Genomic DNA, 20,175 nt, shown 5'->3' with positions numbered 1-20,175 from the left:
AGGAAATATATATATCTTCATATCTTCCAAGCATTCCATCAACCCATACGAATGAATAAATGATGATATTTTTAATGCTTTATATTCATATTAAATGACTATAATAAGGCATCAATATTTCTGAAGAAAATATGTTTAAAACTACACAATTAGACTTTAAATATAAATAAGAAATACCTGACATTCTTTGATTTCGTCTTCCCAAGTGAGGAGTTGGTTGCCGTTCAGTCACATTTTTCATATGATCTGGAAAATTGTGAAAGTCTACGTTGCCATTCTTTCGAATAGGGGATAATTGCTCTTTACAATCAATCAGTGCATGATGAAGATTAACACACTGCCTACCAAGCAAAAAAAAATAGCAATAATAAGAATTATTATATGCACACACAAGTAAGTAGAAAGTAAGCAACATCATGATAGATAACTAATATGATAAAACTACAGTATTTTGTAACTACTCCTATGTTCTTTAGGGTTGTTGTTGACATTCTATTTCAGGCACCAGTCAAAAAGTTATGACATCACTTCAAGAAAATTGCATGTTATAGTTTGCAAAATTAAACATCAAACAATTCTTAATATTAAATATGCATATTATCATGTTTATAACATGAAGCCATCAACTGAAAACTGAGTGGAGAGATAAATATTTCAACAAGCTGAAGTGTTAAAAATTTTCAGACTTAGTATTTCATCATCTATCAATCCAGTTTTTAAAGAACGATAAGACTACTAACTGCAACTTATAAAAGATTATAGTGCCAAATGTGCTTCCATGACATTTGTGTTGGCTTGAATCTTTACATAACTCATTACCACAGTCACAGGATAAGTTTTTACAATTATGGAAACGCTTGCTGCATAATACTGTATATTCAACATGAAGCATGTGAAAGACAGCGATTTGTTTTTTCTTTTCTATAAACAGAATACCTACAAACAATTGTAGGTATTCTCAACTTCTAAGTCTGAAAATGCTTATGTGCACGTCTCTACACGTGCACACACACACACACACAACGGCAGCCTAAAATATAAAACTGAAGACACGCACACTCTTTGCTTCAACTTACCACAGAACTATTCTTAAACAACTAATTTTCAAACTGCTCAACTAAATATAATGGCTCACCTCATGCATACCTTAAGTCTGACCTGACACAATTTCAGTAAAAATTGTCTAAACAGCAAATTTTGTAACTTGTTCTCTAGGAACTATTTTCTTATTTATTTTCATAGTTTGTCTCTTAATAACTGATTTTCATACCAAATATGTCATAACAATTATTAAGGTTTGCAAAAGACACAAATAGATGTTAATAGTATCTATTTTGATCTGTTTTTTTGTATGTATTCTTTAAAAAAAAAAAGCAGATTTCTTTAAGATAACATCTTCTGTGTAATAAATAACTAAGCTTAATATTGTATGTTTAAATACCAGGTTGAATACCATTTTCCTAACAATGTAATCTACAAAGATTATAAATAACAGTGAAAATAGGAAATACTTTGATCTACACTCAATTTAAACCATTTCCTCTACATCTTTGAATTTTATAAAGTTCCATTTAAACACCATGTTTACTGTCTTTTTATCTCCATAGCATCTTATCCTGTGAATTTTCAACATCAAAAACAGAAATTCTTATTATAGTCCCAAGATTTCTTGACCATGTTATAATGCAAAAAATCTGGCCTTCTTAATCTCTATTTAATCGAAATTAATTTATTCTTCGATTTTCTCCTTAATGTTTTAGCCTTTTCTTAATTATGGTTTCATAATTCTTACTTGGAATATTCAGTAAAGCAATTTCTATACAATTCTTGCATTCAGTTTTATTTCCCTCTTTTTATTAAATCAGTATGATGAAAGCTTTAATCATTTTGGAGTCAACCTTGTAAACAACCCACTTGCTATAAAAAATAAAATTAAAAAAAAGCTGTAAAACTTTTATATCATACACTCTGCTGCCTTTCCACATTTTTGGGTTTTATATATCACTCCAAGACACAAGAGGCCTATAGCAAATAAATGCCATGTGCAGACAGGAGTCAAGAGCAAAGTAATCTGTTGATATTCTTCTTGAAGACCTGGAGGTTATAGTCCTTATAAAATACTTCATGAGAAGGCTATTCCATAGAACTGAGGTAGATGAACTAAAAGATGAATGAAAATAACAGGTTCAATGAGTCTGCAATTCAACTGTAAAAGGATACTGGGCAGCGGAAATGGGTAGCATAATGGATGCTAGTTCTCATGAACAGTGACCTAAAAATATCAGCTGAAGAGATACAATGCAGAAACTAACCCTATAGCTATGAGACAGAGGGTGAAGAGCATCTGTAGGGGGGAGCCATCAATCAATTGAACTAAACTGAACTGCTTTTTTCTGAACCACATTAAGTATATTTTGAGAGGTCTTAGGTGCATCACAACACAGGAGAAGCACTAAGTTTTTTTTTTTTTTTTTTTTTTTTTTTGTGAGGAAACAGCCACAACTGTGTTTTGGAAGCAGTGAAGGTGACTAGGTTTACAAAATTAAACATTAAACTGTTGTCCCATTGCAAGATGGTGTGAAGATCATTGTTTAGAGTACTAATCATAGATAATCTTGAAGCTTGAGATTTTGAGCACCAGTGTAAAGATGATTAAAAAAACAAAACAAAACAGGTCTTAGTTCAGGAGTACATCTCTTGAACACAACTGGAAGCCTTTTTGGTATCTGAGTTGTTCAAGATTCTTCTGATGTCCTCATGATATTCTATAATGGAATAATTACAGCACAAAGAGAAATAACTATACAGCAGGTTTAATCGTTTCAATATTTCACCTATATCACAGAGACATCCTCAGAAATACAATGTTAAAATTGTAATAACACACATAAAAAACAATAAGTGGAAGATGTGAAATTAGACTAAATGAAGACTAACGTCTTATGAAGGGTACCCTCTATGTTGGCTAGCCTTAGATGTTGAGCAGCCTAAGAATTAAAGTTTTCCAAAGACAGACAGACAGAGACACACACACAGAGAGAGAGAGAGAGAGAGAGAGAGAGAGAGAGAGATGAAACAGCTAGGCCTAGATGATAATAAGGAGTAATAAGGAGGTTAGAATCATTAAAAACCTCTACTGAGGCCAAACTGTCATAACAGGCAATATCAAAATTGAAAGAGGAGTGAGCCAAGGATGTTGTCCTATCTCTACTTAGGAGAAATCATAAACGGCCAATTAATAAATAACTTACACTATGAAGATTATACTACTTTAATGACAACAAATACTCAAGATCTTCAACTACTCTTAGAATGTGTCAACAAAAAAAAAAGCACAGAAATGGGCCTAAAAATTAACACCAAAAAAAAAAAAAAAAACTTATGATAATAAACAACAACCCTTCAATAACAGCTGACTCAATTCTAAATGGAAACAATATTGAACAAGTGAACAAATTCAAATACTTGGGATACTGGTTAAATGAAAGTTCTGACTGTGAAATAAAGATACGATCAAGAATTGAAATTACAAGACAGTCCTTTATCAACAAAAAGTCCTTTATTAAGGGAAGGGTCACTACCCAGACTAGGTTCGACCTTTATTGAGGTCTCTTCATTGGGAGCCAGGCCCAAGTGGAGATACCAAGGCAGAAGCATTAGCAAGGTCATCTCCTCCTATAGGAGCTGCCAAACGGTGTGCCACCTTTTTATTAATCTACTCTAGATTTAGAGAAAGATGTTGGTATCTTGCTCCACCTTTGCAAGGAGTTGCCCGGTGTTGTACCACTTTACCCCAGTCCTGAAGATACTTTCAGGCATAAACTTTACACACACTTGGATAAAGGATTAAACTAAATTTATTATAGTCTGACCAAGTGAAAAATAAATTTTAAACATCTTTCTCTAAATCTGGAGTAAATTAATAAAAAGGTGGCACACCGTTTGGCAGCTCCTATAGGAGGAGATGACCTTGCTAATGCTTCTGCCTTGGCATCTCATCTCCACTTGGGCTTGGCTCCCAATGAAGAGACCTCAATAAAGGTCGAAACTAGTCTGGGTAGTGGCCCTTCCCTTTATGCATAACATTATACATATCTGCAAGATGTTGTATATAGCTTGCTCCACCTTTGCAAGGAGTTGCCCGGTGTTGTACCACTTTACCCCAGTCCTGAAGATACTTTCAGGCATAAACTTTACACACACTTGGATAAAGGATTAAACTAAATTTATTATAGTCTGACCAAGTGAAAAATAAATTTTAAACATCTTTCTCTAAATCTGGAGTAAATTAATAAAAAGGAGGAGGAGATGACCTTGCTAATGCTTCTGCCTTGGCATCTCATCTCCACTTGGGCTTGGCTCCCAATGAAGAGACCTCAATAAAGGTCGAAACTAGTCTGGGTAGTGGCCCTTCCCTTTATGCATAACATTATACATATCTGCAAGGAGATGTGTTTTGCATTATGGGAGATACTGAGATAGGAGTGTTGGTAGCTTGCTCCACCTTTGCAAGGAGTCGCCTGGTATTGTACCACTTTACCCCCGTCCTGAAGATACTTTCAGGCGCAAACTTTGTTTGCACACACTTGGATAAAGGATTAAACTAAATTTATTAATGAAACCATTTTATGTAACAACTTAAACATTGAAGAGTACGAATGATGAAGTGCTATGTATGGTCAAGTTATGGAGTTGAAACATGGACAATAGAGGCAAATACAATTAAAAAAAAACTGGAAGCCTTTGAAATGTGGATATTTAGAAGGATGCTCAAGATCCCATGGACAGAAAAGATGAAGAATGAAGGGGTACTGAGAAGAAGAAATAATAATCGAGAATTAATCAGTATTGTGAAAAGAAGAAAAAAAAAGAAACCATAAATATAACATTCTCCAGGTAATAATATAATATTAGAAGGTAAAATCAACAAAAAGAGAAAATCTGGAAGAAAAAAATATCATGGCTAGACGATATGAAAAACTGGACTAAACTAAACACAGCACTCTTAATCAGAGACACTAAAGACAGAAGTAAATGTTCAAAAATTGTAATAGCAACACTAAAAAGATCAATAACGTTGAGGAGGGAAAGCATTTTTTCACTGAACGTAGAGTCAGAAAGGGAAATATGTGTGAATAAGGAAATGACAAAGCACACCATGATATTATTATTATTTAAAACTGAATTCTGGATTTGAAATGTGTGTAATTTTTTATACAAGAAGCATGACCAGTAAGTGGAATTAGATTCAGATAACTGTTTAATTTAAAACCCAACAGGTTTTAAATTAACCCAAATGATATATATACAGCAGGGAGGGGGGGAGGATTAAGTTTTTTTTTAACTTCAGGAAGCCAAGATGTGACATTTTTTTTAAAGACTTTTTAATGTTTACTCTGACACCTGGTAGGATCATATTTTTTTTTAAAGACTTTTTAATGTTTACTCTGACACCTGGTAGGATCATAATCTATTAGTTTACAAGTGGTGTTTTTGTGTGTGCTATTACAATTTTTGAACATTGTATTTCTGAAGATGTCTGTGTGACAAAGACAAAATACTGAAATGATTAAACCTGCTGTTTAATTATTTCTCTGTGTGCTGTAATTATTCCATTAAACTATCATAAATGTAAACCTGCACCTAAACCTAAATACTCATTTAATAATCCTTCTGATGTCTTTCTGACAGAAGGCTAAGAAGGCATATGATGCAGTTTCCAGGTAAAGTAGGAGGAGGAGGTGATTCCTATGTAGAAATTGGATGAGAAGAATAAAGTCAGGTCAAGTCAGCCTTATCTTTGGGTGATATTGCAATGCTACCATCTGGATGAGAAAGAAGTGGAAGCACAGATGGACAAAAGTTATGTCCTATGGTTTTGCAAGGAACCAGAAAGCCCAAATCCTATTAACACAGGTGGCAAGTTTTCTACGTTTAGCCCTATTAAAGTCAGGCAGCTTTTTTTTAATGATGGGTTTGCAAGTATTGCAGACTTCAGCATAGGCTTGATACTAACAAAAAGCAGTTTTTCCCTTTCTTCCCTCTCCCCTTCTTGGACTGATCTGGCACACTTTTTTGGGTAACCAAGGCTTGGATGTACAATGGGAATTTTGAACAGGGTGAGGAATGAAAATCTCCATTTCAATATGGATAATTTCTGTAACAAGATCACAAGTATTTGGATCTGAAAAGCAAAAAGAGTAATCTGGAAAGGAGTAAAAGTCAAGGAGTAATGCAAACTACATATGAGTTTGTGAATAGCTGAGAGGAGGATGTCCCACAAGAGACGAAATCTGGATGAGAGTGTGATATGAATTACCAAGAGGAGCAGTTAACCTCAACAGTGTACCTGGAAGGAACTGGTTATAAAAAGATATCCAGGGTGTGGGACATGTGCAACTTCACTATGATATACAAAAGATTGTTCATTTTGGAATTTCCAACTACATCTTATTCTTCCTGCTGCTCTTAAGAAATGTCAAAATATAAATTATTTTTTAATCTGTATAGATATTAAAAAAACATACTAATTTAGTATTAGTATGCAAATAACATGAATACTAAATGAATTATTGAATATGGTTGAACACACAACTAAAAGAAATAATTTAATGGCGTTTTATCAACTGTTTCAAGAACATCCAAGAGAATAACACAAGGGTTATAACTAGGAACACTTTCTCCTGCGGTATGACCACTACCAATATGCATATTTTAGAGTCACTCACTTATCATCATGCATATTACACACACACACACTATCCTATCAAGTCATGAGACGTCCTTCTTAATGCACAAATTTTGTAGCCTATAATGGAAATCAGACATCACTGATCTAATATGACAAATAAAGAAAGTGGCAAGCATTTCGGAAAGGAAAAATAGATACCATTTGATAAAAATGTCTGTATATATGCTATTGCACAGCAATTAAGAATTCATAATTCCATGTGTTAGCAGCATGCTAAAGAAATAGTAGTTCACAGATTAACACAGAGCCTATGAATTTGCCTAACCAGGCAAGCCTAAAATACTAAATGACAGGAACCAATGCACCTTAATACTAGTGTTTAAAAAAAACAACAACATACATTTCATTTATGAATCTTTTTACATAAGTCCTTACAATTCTTCTAATTAGTTTTAGTTATCAACTGTATGCTTTTTTTTTGGCACTTGCCATATATGCAGCTAAAGAATGATAAATGTCCAGACAATTAAGATTTAAAATGAATTTTTTTTACTTCCCAGAGAATGATGCTGGAAAATTTCAATGATCTTATTCAGCTAGCTGGTAACTGTTTGCGCCACTAAAGACCTAGTGATGCTAAATGTACATACTCACCCAGCCAAGCCAAGCCTAATGAGTACTGCTACCACAAAGGTATATATATTGAAGAGTTGGAAGAAATGCCAATCATGCCTCTAAGTGGGAGAAGACATTCATCACTCAGTGAAACACCGCCAACTTGCTGATGAAGACTTAACGTGGTTTTTGTGTGGTTTGGTCTCAGCTCCTTCCCATTCTTTCATATAGTATGAGTGAGACCTTCAAGGGCATGTCAAATACACTACAGAGACCCAGATCTCCTGCATTTGATGATACAACAGTCAAGTAATTCTACAGGCTAGATAGTAAAAAGAACCAAATCAATAGTAACGAAGGATGCTTCTTGACAAGCTAGTGAATAATCCTGCACCTACTCACTCTGCCAAGATCATGCATGAAGGAAATCCTGAGTATGGTGGTTTGCATGGGAGAGGAGAGGGATTATCAAAGGATTACCCACACAGGAGGAACCCAGTGGTGAGGCATCGTTCACTTCCCACTGCATGTTCCCAACTCTAACCTTTCTTCCCAATTAACCATAAAAGATAATGCAATGCAGTTATTCTATTACAAAATTTGGCTGCCGATTTAAAAAAGCCACACATTAGACAGTCTGCTTTGCCAACATTTGTGGTCTCAGTATCAACCTAAACAAGATGCTAACTGGCTAGCATATTTGTTCTCCATCCAGTCATAGGCATAAAATGTTTATAGTTTTCTTTTAGTTGGGAGATGACTTGCACTGTCCAGTGCAAGACTGGACACTGCCTTGCTTACTGGAAGCCTGAAGTGGTTAGAAAAAGTTCCATGTTTGGCTCTCTTACAATAGGGTTTTCAAACTATGCAAAAAAATAAATAAAAATGCAAAGCAAATAAAAAAAATAAAGATAGGGGAAAAAAAATCCTTATTCCACCCAAAGTACTAAAATGTACTATGAGTTCACAACCTTTCATGTGCAGGTTGTGAACTTCTGCTTGCAGGTGTCTCTTGCACTATTTATTTTAGTCTCTTCTCATGTATAATTGCATATATCTTATCTGGGAATTACACAGACACACACACAAAGAAAAAGCATTAAGTGAAGTAATATTCTCTATTCTTCTGATGAAATATCCTGTTAATTTGGAAGATCTTGCATATATTTTATACAGTAGTATTATGGCCATTAGTTGCTTTTGTTTGCTGTTAAGTAGCAGCCATTTTAGTTGTCTCCAACTTCAAGAAACTATGCATGAATCAAAAGGAATGTAGTGAAAATTTTTTCTTTGGGACTTCTATAAATGTTGCAACATGTACATGCATTTAAAAAATTCTGGAAGTGGAAATTTTAGTGTGCTAGGCATAAAACACATCATCATCAATTCCTAATATATAATAAACTGAAAAGCTGTATGAGATAACAGTAAAGTAAAGAGTTGAGTTGAAAATATCCAATATTGATATCACATTTAATGCCATTTCCTTCCCATGTGATCCATATAAGGATGATTAACAGTGGAATTACCATGCACTATTCTCTTACATAATTTTAAATCAAACCCTTTTTCTTGCACCACCTTCTGATTGCTGATTTGAAAAGTAGGTTATAGATTGCTCTATATAATGCCACATCTACACCATCTAATCGAACAGCTTTTCAACAATTTTTGAACAGCTTCTCTCTCTCTGCAATAGAGAGATGCCCTCCTTAGCACATCATCATACTTTTTTCAGATCTATAAAACTTACAGATTCTTGTTATTCTTCTGATTTTTCAACTATTTGTCTTAAAGTAAAAATATGATCCCAACAATGCTATTTGGCCTGAATTCAGCTTGCAGGTGTCTCTTGCATTATTTATTTTAGTCTCTTCTCATGTATAATTGCATATATCTTATCTGGAACACTTATTAAGGGAACTCTAAGGAGACCTGGTAGAAATAAAAGAAGCAATTTGTCCTTTCGATTGGAAGCAGAAACAGAGAAAATTTTTGCACAGGTTTTTCAGCTCCTTATCCCTTCCTTTAAGCATGTTTGGTTGAATGGCCTATCATAGACTTAGCTTTACAGAAACCTATTTAATACTATGATAAGGTGGCTGATTAATCTTACCTACAAAGCACGGTTAGCCTAGTGGTTATGCGCTTCGCAACCATATGCCTAGGGAAGGGGTGTCCTAGGTTCGATTCCCGTCGGTGACGTGAGGAGCTGAAGGATCTTCCTCAGCCATAGCCAAGTTAGCCAGTCTTGGGTGTGGACAGCAGGATTTTTTCCCAGGTTTATTCTGGGAGTTTTCATCTCACAAAGCAGACAAACTGGCCTTGAGAACTTAATGATACAGGCCATAGGATATACTGGGCATAGGGCTGACCACCTTATCCTGTAAACGGATTGAGGTCCGATGATCAATGGACCCTCAACACCGCAAGATAAAAGAGGGTATAAAGAAGATGAGATGAGACAAAGGATGTATGTATATCTGTGAATTTCTTGTATTATGTCAGTTTGTCTTGGAAGGTGAAACACATTTCAGGGAGACAACAACCCTACCACCCCTGTAAGAGACTGGCTAATTTGCTTTAGTGAAAAGCACTTAAAAGGCTATTCACATCCTAGATGGGATTCAAACTTAAGTTTTTTTTTTCAACCAAAGGGCATTGCTGTTAATGACAGAAGCTACTTGAAATGTATTAAATCTGTGTATTAAATCTCCAATCCTCACCTTCATGTGGTGTGCCCTGTTAGTAGGTATCTACTGGATACTGAATGAGTTATAATGGGCTGGCAATCTGGGACTTAGCTGACCAAATTGTACTCTCTATTGGCTTAAACCACAAATGCATATGAAGTATAACATGAGATTTTATGCCAGCTTTGCCCAGTTAAACAAGTCCCTAGCTGTTTTTGTCAGAGAACTAGGGTGAACAGTGAAAAGTCAGCTACTGGAACAAGCTCCAACTGAATATCTAGAAGAAGAAGAATAAAGCCAACATCAGAAGAAGTGAATATAGGAACCATCAATATAAGGAGTATTAACAGAAAGGAAATCAAACTTGCAGAAGAATTGGAAAACTACCATGTGGACATAATTGACAACATGAAGATAAACTTCTTGATTGGAAAGCAGTTTCAAGAAGAGTTATGTAGTCAAACTTCAAAAGGGGACATGGACAATGAACCTTATTTGTGCCTATGGTCCCACAGAAGGTTCTTTCAAGGAAGAAGTGAAGAATTTTTTTGAGTCATTAGAACAGGCAGGTGGCATAAAGAAAATTGAAAACGTGGTCCTTGTTGGCCTCGTTTTCAATTAAATCCCACAAGCACATAGGAACATTGTGGGAAAATTTGGAGAAAAGGGCAAAGCTAATAATAATGGTAAGTATTTATTAGACTTCTGCTCAGGACACAGACTAGTCATTACTAACACCATGTTTCAACATGAAGTTGCACACAAATTCACATGAAGAGAAGACACAAGAAATAAGAAAAAGCCTCATTTACTATGTCATTGTTGATAGTGATATCTTAAGATTGTTCAGAATACAAGATTGTACAGAGGATTTGAAATTGGAAGTGATTATTACTTAGTACTAAGCAGGATAAAAATGGAATCAATTGAAAAGAACAGCATGTAAGAAAGTTTTAAAAATAATTAAAGTTGAGCAGCTTTAACAAGTAAATTGTAGACTCAACTATACAAACATTACTGAAGAAAAAAAATGAAACAAATTGAAAACAAGAACCAAACCTTGGAGTCTCAGTGGCAAACTCTGAAGAAAACACTGATTGATTCACATAGGGAGGCATGTGGTGAAGTTGTCTGCAAGGATACAAAAATAAAAATACCACGGTGGACACAAGTTAAAGAAGCAGTCCTGGAAAAGAAGAAAGCATACCAAAAGTTCAGCAGATGCCCTAAAAGAACACAGAGAAAATGCAAGAGAGCTAAGCTGTGTGTAAAAGTAGCTAAACAAAAGTAATGGGAAGACTTTAGTAAGAGTATATAAAATAAATATCAGGAAGGTAGCAAAATGTTCTGGAGGCTATTGAAGAAGCTTAAAAATGGAGGAAATGGAACAGTACCCTTTCCACCATTCCTCTAGAATCAAAGATGACATAAAAACTGAAAATATATCCCAAATGTCTGGAGTAATTAATTTGAAAGACTGTTAAATGAACCAAGTAGTGACAGAACCATACCAGAAAATTTTCAGAGGAATGCAAAGAGAATACATATTAATACTTAAAGTAGAAAAAGTCATCAAAACTTTGAAATATGGAAAGGCAGCTGAAGTAGATGATATCAGAAATGCTAAGTACGGAGATATAAAAGTTTTGCAGTGGCTACATTGCATAATTCAGAGACCTGATTAGAAGGTCAAATTCCCAATGATTGGAGTAGAGCTCTAATAGTACCAATCTAAAAAAGGGAATAAAACTGAATGTGAGAATTACAAAGGAATTTCTCTGCTAAGTGTTTCAGGTAAGATTTATTTCAAGCATACTTGAAAAGAGGTTGGGAAAGATTGTGGAAGAGAAATTCGGAGAACAAGCTGGGGATCAGGCCAAATAGGGGTTGTCAAGATAAGATTTAACTTTTTAAGACAAACAGTTGAGAAATTATTGAATGCAACAAGTTTTGTAGATCTAGAAAAGGCATACGACAAGGTGCACAGAGAAAAGCTTTTCAAAACACTACAATTATATGTGTTGAATGGAACATTATACAGAGCAATGCATAGTCTATATTTAAGTTGTCAGTCAGCAGTTAGAATTGAAAGACATACAAGAAGATGATTTGATGTAAAATCAGGAATAAGACAAGGATGCACATTATCTTCATTCTTATTCATCATCTATGTGGATCACATTATGAAAGAAAGTGCCATCAAGCCTGATATCAGAATTGGAAATGTTAAACTTGGCTCTTTGCTTTATGCAGAATAACATTGTAACAAATTTGGCATGAAAATCAGCCAAAACTATGAAAATAGGCAGGAGCATAGAAAACTTCAACTGCATTCTGAATGGAGAGTGCATACAACAAATAAAATATTTCAGCTATTTGGGCACCGTTTTTAGTGAAAATGGCAGAAAATAGATAACAGAATAAGCAAAACTGGTATGGTATAGTAGATAGCCAGCTAAATAAATTTATATGAGAGAAATCAGCCAAAACACCAAACTAGCAGTATACAAGACAGTGTTTAAACCAGTTTTAAGTTATAGATCTGAGAGTTAGGTTAGAAATAATGCACTTGATCAAAGACTAGAGATTGCAAATATGAAGGTTTTGAGAAAAATTAGGGCAGTGAACCAATGACATCACTGCCAGAATCATTAAAACTTATGATATTAGAAAAGAGCTTGACATTATTAGCTTTCAAAAATGTGTAAGCAGGACTAATCTAAGGTGGTATGGCCACTTAAACAGAATGGGTGAAGAAACGTAGCAAAACAGGTATTTGACATCAAGATGGTAGGAAAGAGACCCAGAGGAAGACCAAGGTCTGGGTGGACTGATTCAGTCAAAAGTGCCTTAGAAGCACAAAATTTTAAATATGACAATATCGGATGCTCACAAGCAGCAGATTGATTTGGAGGAAAATTGTTGATAGGAGATTAATAATAATGTAAACTTAATCATGTAGTGCTGTCATAGTAACCTGAACACTCCTTAGGGATGTTGAAATCATCATCATCAGGAAATCGATGATGATAAATCTGTGTAGACCTTCACTATACATATTAATATGCTCTTTTCAGGCAATGAGAGAAACTCCTATTTCTGAGTGCTTATTAAATTACTTAAGGAATTTATAGCATACAAATGATATAAATTAAAAATTAAATTTTAATCTATATTTCAATATTTCAACAACGTCACGTTGCCATTTTCACAGGAACTTAAAATAAAGACATATGCACGCAGGCGCTACACACAGTAACTGAGGACGAAGCAGGAAGCTGTTGTTTTTCCTAAAAGTCCTGATGGTGCCCCCTAGCGGGCTATGTATATATTCTCGGCTGTTGGGCTGAAGGTCTTCTGATGTAAGTCTCCCAAATGTTGAGGTTTGGCATGTTTCTTAGGGCTGAGGCTGATTCCATAAATAGCCTTTCAAATTTGAATTTACTACGGTGTATTACCGTGGCTTTCTTCCACCGTATTCTGTGGCGAGTATCCAGAGCATGGTCTGCAAGACCAGAGTGGCTGCACTGGCGAACGGATGTAGTCCTTGTGTTCTGAAATTCTGATATTCGCTGTCCTGCCTGTTTGACCAAAGTAGGACAGCTTACAGCTGCACGGGACTTGGTATACACCAGGTAGGTCTAAGGGAGGTGGTTGGTCTTTAGTGGAGCGGATAAGGAATGCCAATTTTTTATATGGTCTGTAACAAGAGGTCAAGTTATGTTTTTTTAGGATTTTGGTAATTTTTTCCGAGGTGCCTCGGATGTAGGGAATGGTGATGGATTTAGAATAATCCTTGTTGTGAAGGGGGGGAGAGGGGTTGTGGTTAACTGGGGTCAATATTTTTAGGATTTTTTTGGGGAGACAGCCATTGGCTGAGAAAGTGTTGAGGATATGGTTTAGTTCCGTGGTTAGGGCATTGTCATTTGAACAGATAAGTTTAGCCTGCTGTGTAGTGTTTTAATAACTCCATATTGTTGTGAGGGTGGGGATTGTTGGTGAATGTATCAGTCTGTATGGGTGGGTTTTCTATAAACCAAGATTCCATCAGGCTGGCGGGTAACTAGTGTGCCTAAGAAAGGGATGCTGTTATTTTTCCCCTTTTCCAGAGTGAACTTGATTCTGGAGTGTTGGTTGTTTAGGTGTGTTAGGAAGGAGAGGAGTGTATCAGAGCCATGTGGCCAAATAGCGAGCACATTATCAACGTAGCAAAGTCATATGGTTGGTTTCTGTGGGGCAGAGTTTAAGGCTTTCTCTTCAAAAGTCTCCATAAAAAAGTTGGCAGGTGGGGAGAGTGGTGAACCCATGGCTGTCCCCTCTATTAGTTTGTAGAATTTTCCTTGCCAAACGAAATAGCCTGAGTTCATAGTGAACTGAAATAGGGCTGAGATATCGGGAGGAAATTTAGCTTAAATTAGCTCTAAGGTTTCTTTGAGTGGGACATTTGTGAATAAGGAGGAGACGTCAAAACTGACCATTATGTCAGTATGTTCGAGTGTAAGGTTTTCTATGCTGGCTTTGAAATGGCCTGAGTTTTTTTTTATGTGTGATGGTGTGTTGCCAGTATAGTGTGCGAGCACTTTGGCCAAATGTTTAGCTAATTTGTATGTGGGGGAATCAATGCCATCCACTATGGGACGTAATGGCACATTTTCTTTATGTATTTTGGAAGTCCATATATATATATATATATATATATATATCACCATGAGTGCTTCAGGCTTCAAATTAACTGAAGAAAGGTTGACCACAGTGTTGGTAAGAAGTTTTGTTCAGAGGTCGAGTTCTTTTCCCCCCTCACAACAATATGGAGTTATTAAGACACTACACAAAGGGGCTAAACTTATCTGTTCAAATGACAATGCCCTAACCACGGAACTAAGCCACATCCTTAACACTACTTTCTCAGCCAATGGCTATCCCCCCCCCAAAAAAAATCCTAAAAATATTGGCACCAGTTAACCACAACCCCCCCTCCCCCCTTCACAATAAGGATTATTCTAAATCCATCACCATTCCCTACATCCGAGGCACCTCGGAAAAAATTACCAAAATCCTAAAAAAACATAACTTGACCTCTTGTTACAGATCATATAAAAAATTGGCATCCCTTATCTACTCCACTAAAGACCAACCACCTCCCTTAGAACTACCTGGTGTACACCAAGTCCCGTGCAGCTGTAAGCTGTCCTACTTTGGTCAAACAGGCAGGACAGCGAATATCAGAATTTCAGAACACAAGGATTACATCCGTTTTCACCAGTATAGCCACTCTGGTCTTGCAGACCATGCTCTGGATACACACCACAGAATACAGTGGAAGATTAATACACCGTAACAAGTTCAAATTTGAAAAACTTTTCATGGAATCAGCCCTCAACCCTAAGAAACATGCCAAACCTCAACAAATTTGGTTGCATGAGACTGCCCCAAATTTGGGAGACATACATCAGGAGACCTTCAGCCCAACAGCCGAGAATACATACATAGCCCGCCATGGGGCACCATCAGGACTTTTAGGAGAAACAACAGCTTCCTGCTTCATCCTCAGTTACTGTGTATAGTGTCTGCATGCACGTGTCTTTATTTTAAGTCTTTTTCACTTTGCCTGTGAAAAAGGCAACGTGACATTGCAGAAATATTGGAATATAGATTAATCAACGTACAAATGATATAAATTAATTTTTAATTTATATCATTTGTACGTTGTAAATTCCTTAAGTAATTTAATAAGCATGTATAACCAACGTATAAGCCTTTCTAAGCGAATTCCTATGGTGGGGGAGGCCTCGTAAAAAGATTATGTTAATAGGATTGAAGCTGGTAGTAAAAACTAGCTAGTCTGACTGGCCAAACAGATTATGTTTCTACTCTTTTTACCAACAGGCTGTGGATTCAAATCTCACTGCGGGATGAATGTTTATGAATGACTTGGGCGAAAATGATTTTGGTGACATGGTATAAGACCATCACCCTGATTACTGGAGATCTGCTGAAGTAGCTTAAAGAAAAAAAATCTGGTCACCAGAGTGGTATTTATTGTATCTGGGATTAAATACAGTGGAAATACCACTTTATGGGGAAATATCATATACACCATCTCACTGAAAGAATATAAAATATATAGTTGAAATACTACTTTTATTCATGTAATTTTTTATATGATTGATTTTTCTTCTGTAGAAAAGATGGAGTGAATGCAAACGAAAATCATAATGACTTCTTTTCTTCTGGACATGATGACAGGAATGATGAAAATATCTGTCCATCAAGGTTTGTACATATTAGTAGCACTTCCAAGAGAGGTTAAGTGCTGGTTTCCATTTCAATGGTAAATTTGACACATACACACACAAAGCTAATTTTCTCTAAAAATACAGTACTTTATAAATGGAATCTCTAATAAAGCATCTTTTAAGAGTGCAGGATTGCACTGCATTGAATGACTGGCTACTATTCACAAACTGTACCGTGAGCAACATCTCTTGTAAATAATTACTCTGGAATATGATTCCAACATAGGGATAAACACTTCAGTTATAATTGCTAATCATCCGCTAAAGAGACTCGTGGTGTGTAGTGTTTGTTGAGAGCTCCTGATAAGTGTTATTTTAAGTTATCATTGACAATTTGGCTTGAATATTACATAGTTTTGTTTGCTTTTCATATCTTAGTGTGTCTGTGTGTTCTTGGTGTTATTTCAATTATTAATTTGATAAAATATGATAGAAGTGTGCACATGGCTCCGGTAAGATGGAAAATGGCGGCTAGTAATAATGGTTCACCATCTTTGTTCAATAACTGTAACATAAAGGAGATTATACAATGTACATGGGCTGTTCAATAAGTAATAAGACTAATTTTACTGTGGCGAAACCACTCATCACAATATTAATTTCTGTGGAATAAAGAAATGTTGCTGTCTGTATTAACCAAAGAGGTTGATAGACGACATAGACGGGCTGATGTGCCAGAGTGTCACGTGACTAAATGCAAGTGCTCATCGGCATCCCTACAAGGCGCAACCAGTCTTCGAAATAGAAGTGTCCTTGGAACAGTTATGCGATTAAATTTTGTGTGCATTTGCAAAAATCGGCATCAGACACTTTTAATATGATACACGAAGCTTTCCACGATGAAGCAATGTTGAGGGCAAGTGTTTTTCGCTGGCATAAAACTTTTAAGGAAGGAAGGCAAAATGTGGAAAATCTTGAACGTGAGGGAAGGCCTTCAACGTCCATCACAGAGACAATGATCAACACAGCAGCTATTATCATCAAGCACGTCAAAAGGAAGCGTCCATTGCTGAAGAATGGCTTCTTATTGCACCACGATAATGCAAGGCCACATATTGCTGGTTGTGTAGTGGACATTTTGCAGAAGAACAACATAGATATCCTACCACACCCTCCATACAGTCCTGATCTCGCACTGTGCAATTTCTGGCTGTTTCCTCAGCTCAAGAAACCACTAAGAAGCTGCCATTTCTAAAGCAACAAAGCATGTGTAAAAGCTGCAGAGGCGGTTTTGAAAGAACTCTCAAAAAACAGACTCTCACATGTGTTTAAGAAGTAGACGCAATGTTGGGACAAATGCATCGAGTCTCACGGTAGTTACTTCGAAAAAGACCATGTAAGATTAAAGGTAATCTGTTTTCTGTATAAATATAGTCTTATTACTTATTGAACAGCCTACGTACTATCTGCAAAATGTATGCTTTGCAGAGCGCGGTTGGTGTATGGTTAGATGATGATAATGGAGTGAATGTGTGTAGAAAATGTAAGGAAAATGAGGAATTAAAGTGTGTTTCAGGTCGTGAGTGTGATATTTTTATCAAATTTCAGAATGTAGAAAATAGCGATATGATAAGAAATTGCGAGGTTGTACCAGAGAGCTGTGAGGGCAAAGAATGTAGAAAGTGTGAATGAAGGTACACAGAGAAAATTAATGATTTAACAGATAATAAATTAGATGAGATAGATGCAATGAGTGAGATCTCGCTGTTGAGCGGAGCGATACATAGAGCAAAGTGGCAGCTGGAGCATATGCACAAATGTCTACCGAGTGTACCAGCCAATAAAAAAAAGTATGAAAGGAAAAATAAGAGTATGATTGTGAATGTAAACAAAATGAAGGAGTGAGTGCTGTATGGAGATTCGTTAGTACAAGGTGTGATAGTAGAGAATTTGACAAAATCGTACCAACCTGGTGCGACCATTAAGAACGTAAGTGAGTCTATTAGGGAGCAAAAGCAAAGGGTGAAAGAAATGATAGTGGTGGCAGGTATGAATGATTTGAAAGGAGATAAAATGGAAATGATAGAGGACCTGAATGAATTGCTTGAGGTAGCAAAAGAGAAGAGTGAGAGAGTTAGGATAATTCGTCTTTTGCCACGGTATGACAGTGAAGAGTTTAGAAGGAGGGCCATAATTGCAAATGACTTTATGTGTGGGTTATGCATGATGAGTGGACGTGTGGGGTGAGTTCGATGGGCGAAAGGATCTATACAAGATGGAAGGATTGCATTTTGAATGGATTGCATTTGAATTCGGTGTAAGGAGACTTGAAAAAGTGTTGTTGAATGAAGTAGATGTGCAGAATCAGGGAAACTAGATTTATTAGGGTGGGGGTAGTAGATATGCAGCCCTTAGGGAAGCAGTTGAGTGTATGAATGAGGATAATATGCCCAAGCGAATAAGGACAACAAATCAGAATGGGATAGTTAGTATAAGGCATCAAGGTAGGGATGGGGCTAACGGAGGTCTGCAATTCATGTACTAGGAGTATTAGGAAGAATTTTTGGCCTTGGTTGGCACTTCCAGACCACAGGCTATTGGCATTAGTGAAACATGGCTGACTGAAGATGATATAGCTAGTGGGATTGAATGCGAGGGGTATAGTGTTTTCAGGAATGACGGGGAGAATAAAATGGGGGCAGGAGTATTATTGATGATAGCTGATGAACTGCAGCCAAGGAAAATAGAAGTTGAATTGCAGGATAGAGAAAAGAGCATATTTGGTGTAAGATTGAGGCTAGCAGAACAAATTATAAAATTGGGTGCTACTATAGACCAGGTGATGGAAAAGATAGTGGAGATAGTATGCATAAGCAAATAGAAGAAATGAGTGGAAGGAGGGTAATTATTATGGAAGATTTCAACTATGGTAGCATTGATTGGAGGGAGGAGAGAACATATGGGAGGAAGGAATTGGGTTTTATGCGGTTATTAAGGGATAACTATCAGTGAGAGCATGTAATGGAAAATACTAGGGGTCAGAGAGTGCTTGATCTAGTAATTGCATCTGAGGATTTGGCTGTAACGAATATGACCACATCGCCACCAATTGGTGAGAGTGATCATAGCGTCTTGACTTGGGAGGTGGCTAAAGGGGTGGAATTTTTCAATTAAGACAGGGTACATGTGGAATTATCGGGCTGGTAAGTATGACAAGCTTAGGAGTTTGATTGGTTCAGTGCCATGGCATGTAAAACTGCAAGGGCTGGATGTTGATAGTGCATGGGAGGCAGTTAAGAAGTTTTTGCAGGAGGCAATGGCTGACTGTATACCTACAGTCTGAATAATAAATCAAGTGTGGATTAAATGGATGAATAACACCATTAAGCTTGAGCTGGAAAAAAAGAAACAACTGTGGAGAGAATTTAAGGGGAAAGGTGACCTGCAGTCACATGAACGGTATAAAGCCCAGGCCAAAAGGGTAACAAGTGTGGTAAGAAAAGCAAAAGTGGATTATGAAAGAACATTAGCCATGCAGGCTAAAGAGAATCCCAAAGTTTTTTCGATATGTTGCAAGTAAAAGAAAAAATATATACAGCAGATTGATTTTAAAGAATGCCGACGGTAGGGAGGTAACTGAATCAGTTGATATAGTAGAATTACTGAGTGAGCACTTTGCAAGAGTATATCATCCAGGTGGTGACATTGCAGAAATGGAAGAACCAACAAATTATACAGAAATTGTGGTGAATGAAGTGGAGTTGAATAGTCTATTACAAAACCTCAATGTCAATTCATCTGCGGGATTGGATGGTATACCAGCTCGTGCCGTACGAGAAGCGGCTAAAGAATTATCAGTGCCTTTGACCATTTTGTTTAATTGAGTCTCGGGTCTGGGTTAGTCCCAAGGGGGTCAAGGGGGTGGAAAGAGGGGAAAATA

General features: G+C 36.5%; 1 protein-coding gene across 7 annotated transcripts in view; it reads right to left on the bottom strand.

Moving 5' to 3' along the window:
* Positions 1-20,175, bottom strand: part of LOC150108651 (uncharacterized) — a 118,310-nt gene that overhangs the window by 12,272 nt on the left and 85,863 nt on the right. For all 7 annotated transcript variants that reach the window (XM_090416126.1, XM_090416127.1, XM_090416129.1 and 4 more), the window contains one exon: positions 178-341. In XM_090416126.1, coding sequence (XP_090272252.1) covers positions 178-341 — 164 coding nt within the window. The remainder of the gene's footprint in view (positions 1-177; positions 342-20,175) is intronic.

Source organism: Typopeltis vanoorti, chromosome 3, assembly GCF_054136105.1.
Source record: "Typopeltis vanoorti isolate ZY-2024b chromosome 3, IOZ_Tvanoo_1.0, whole genome shotgun sequence".
Taxonomy (NCBI): domain Eukaryota; kingdom Metazoa; phylum Arthropoda; class Arachnida; order Uropygi; family Thelyphonidae; genus Typopeltis; species Typopeltis vanoorti.
This window is presented reverse-complemented; position numbering and strand designations above follow the sequence as displayed.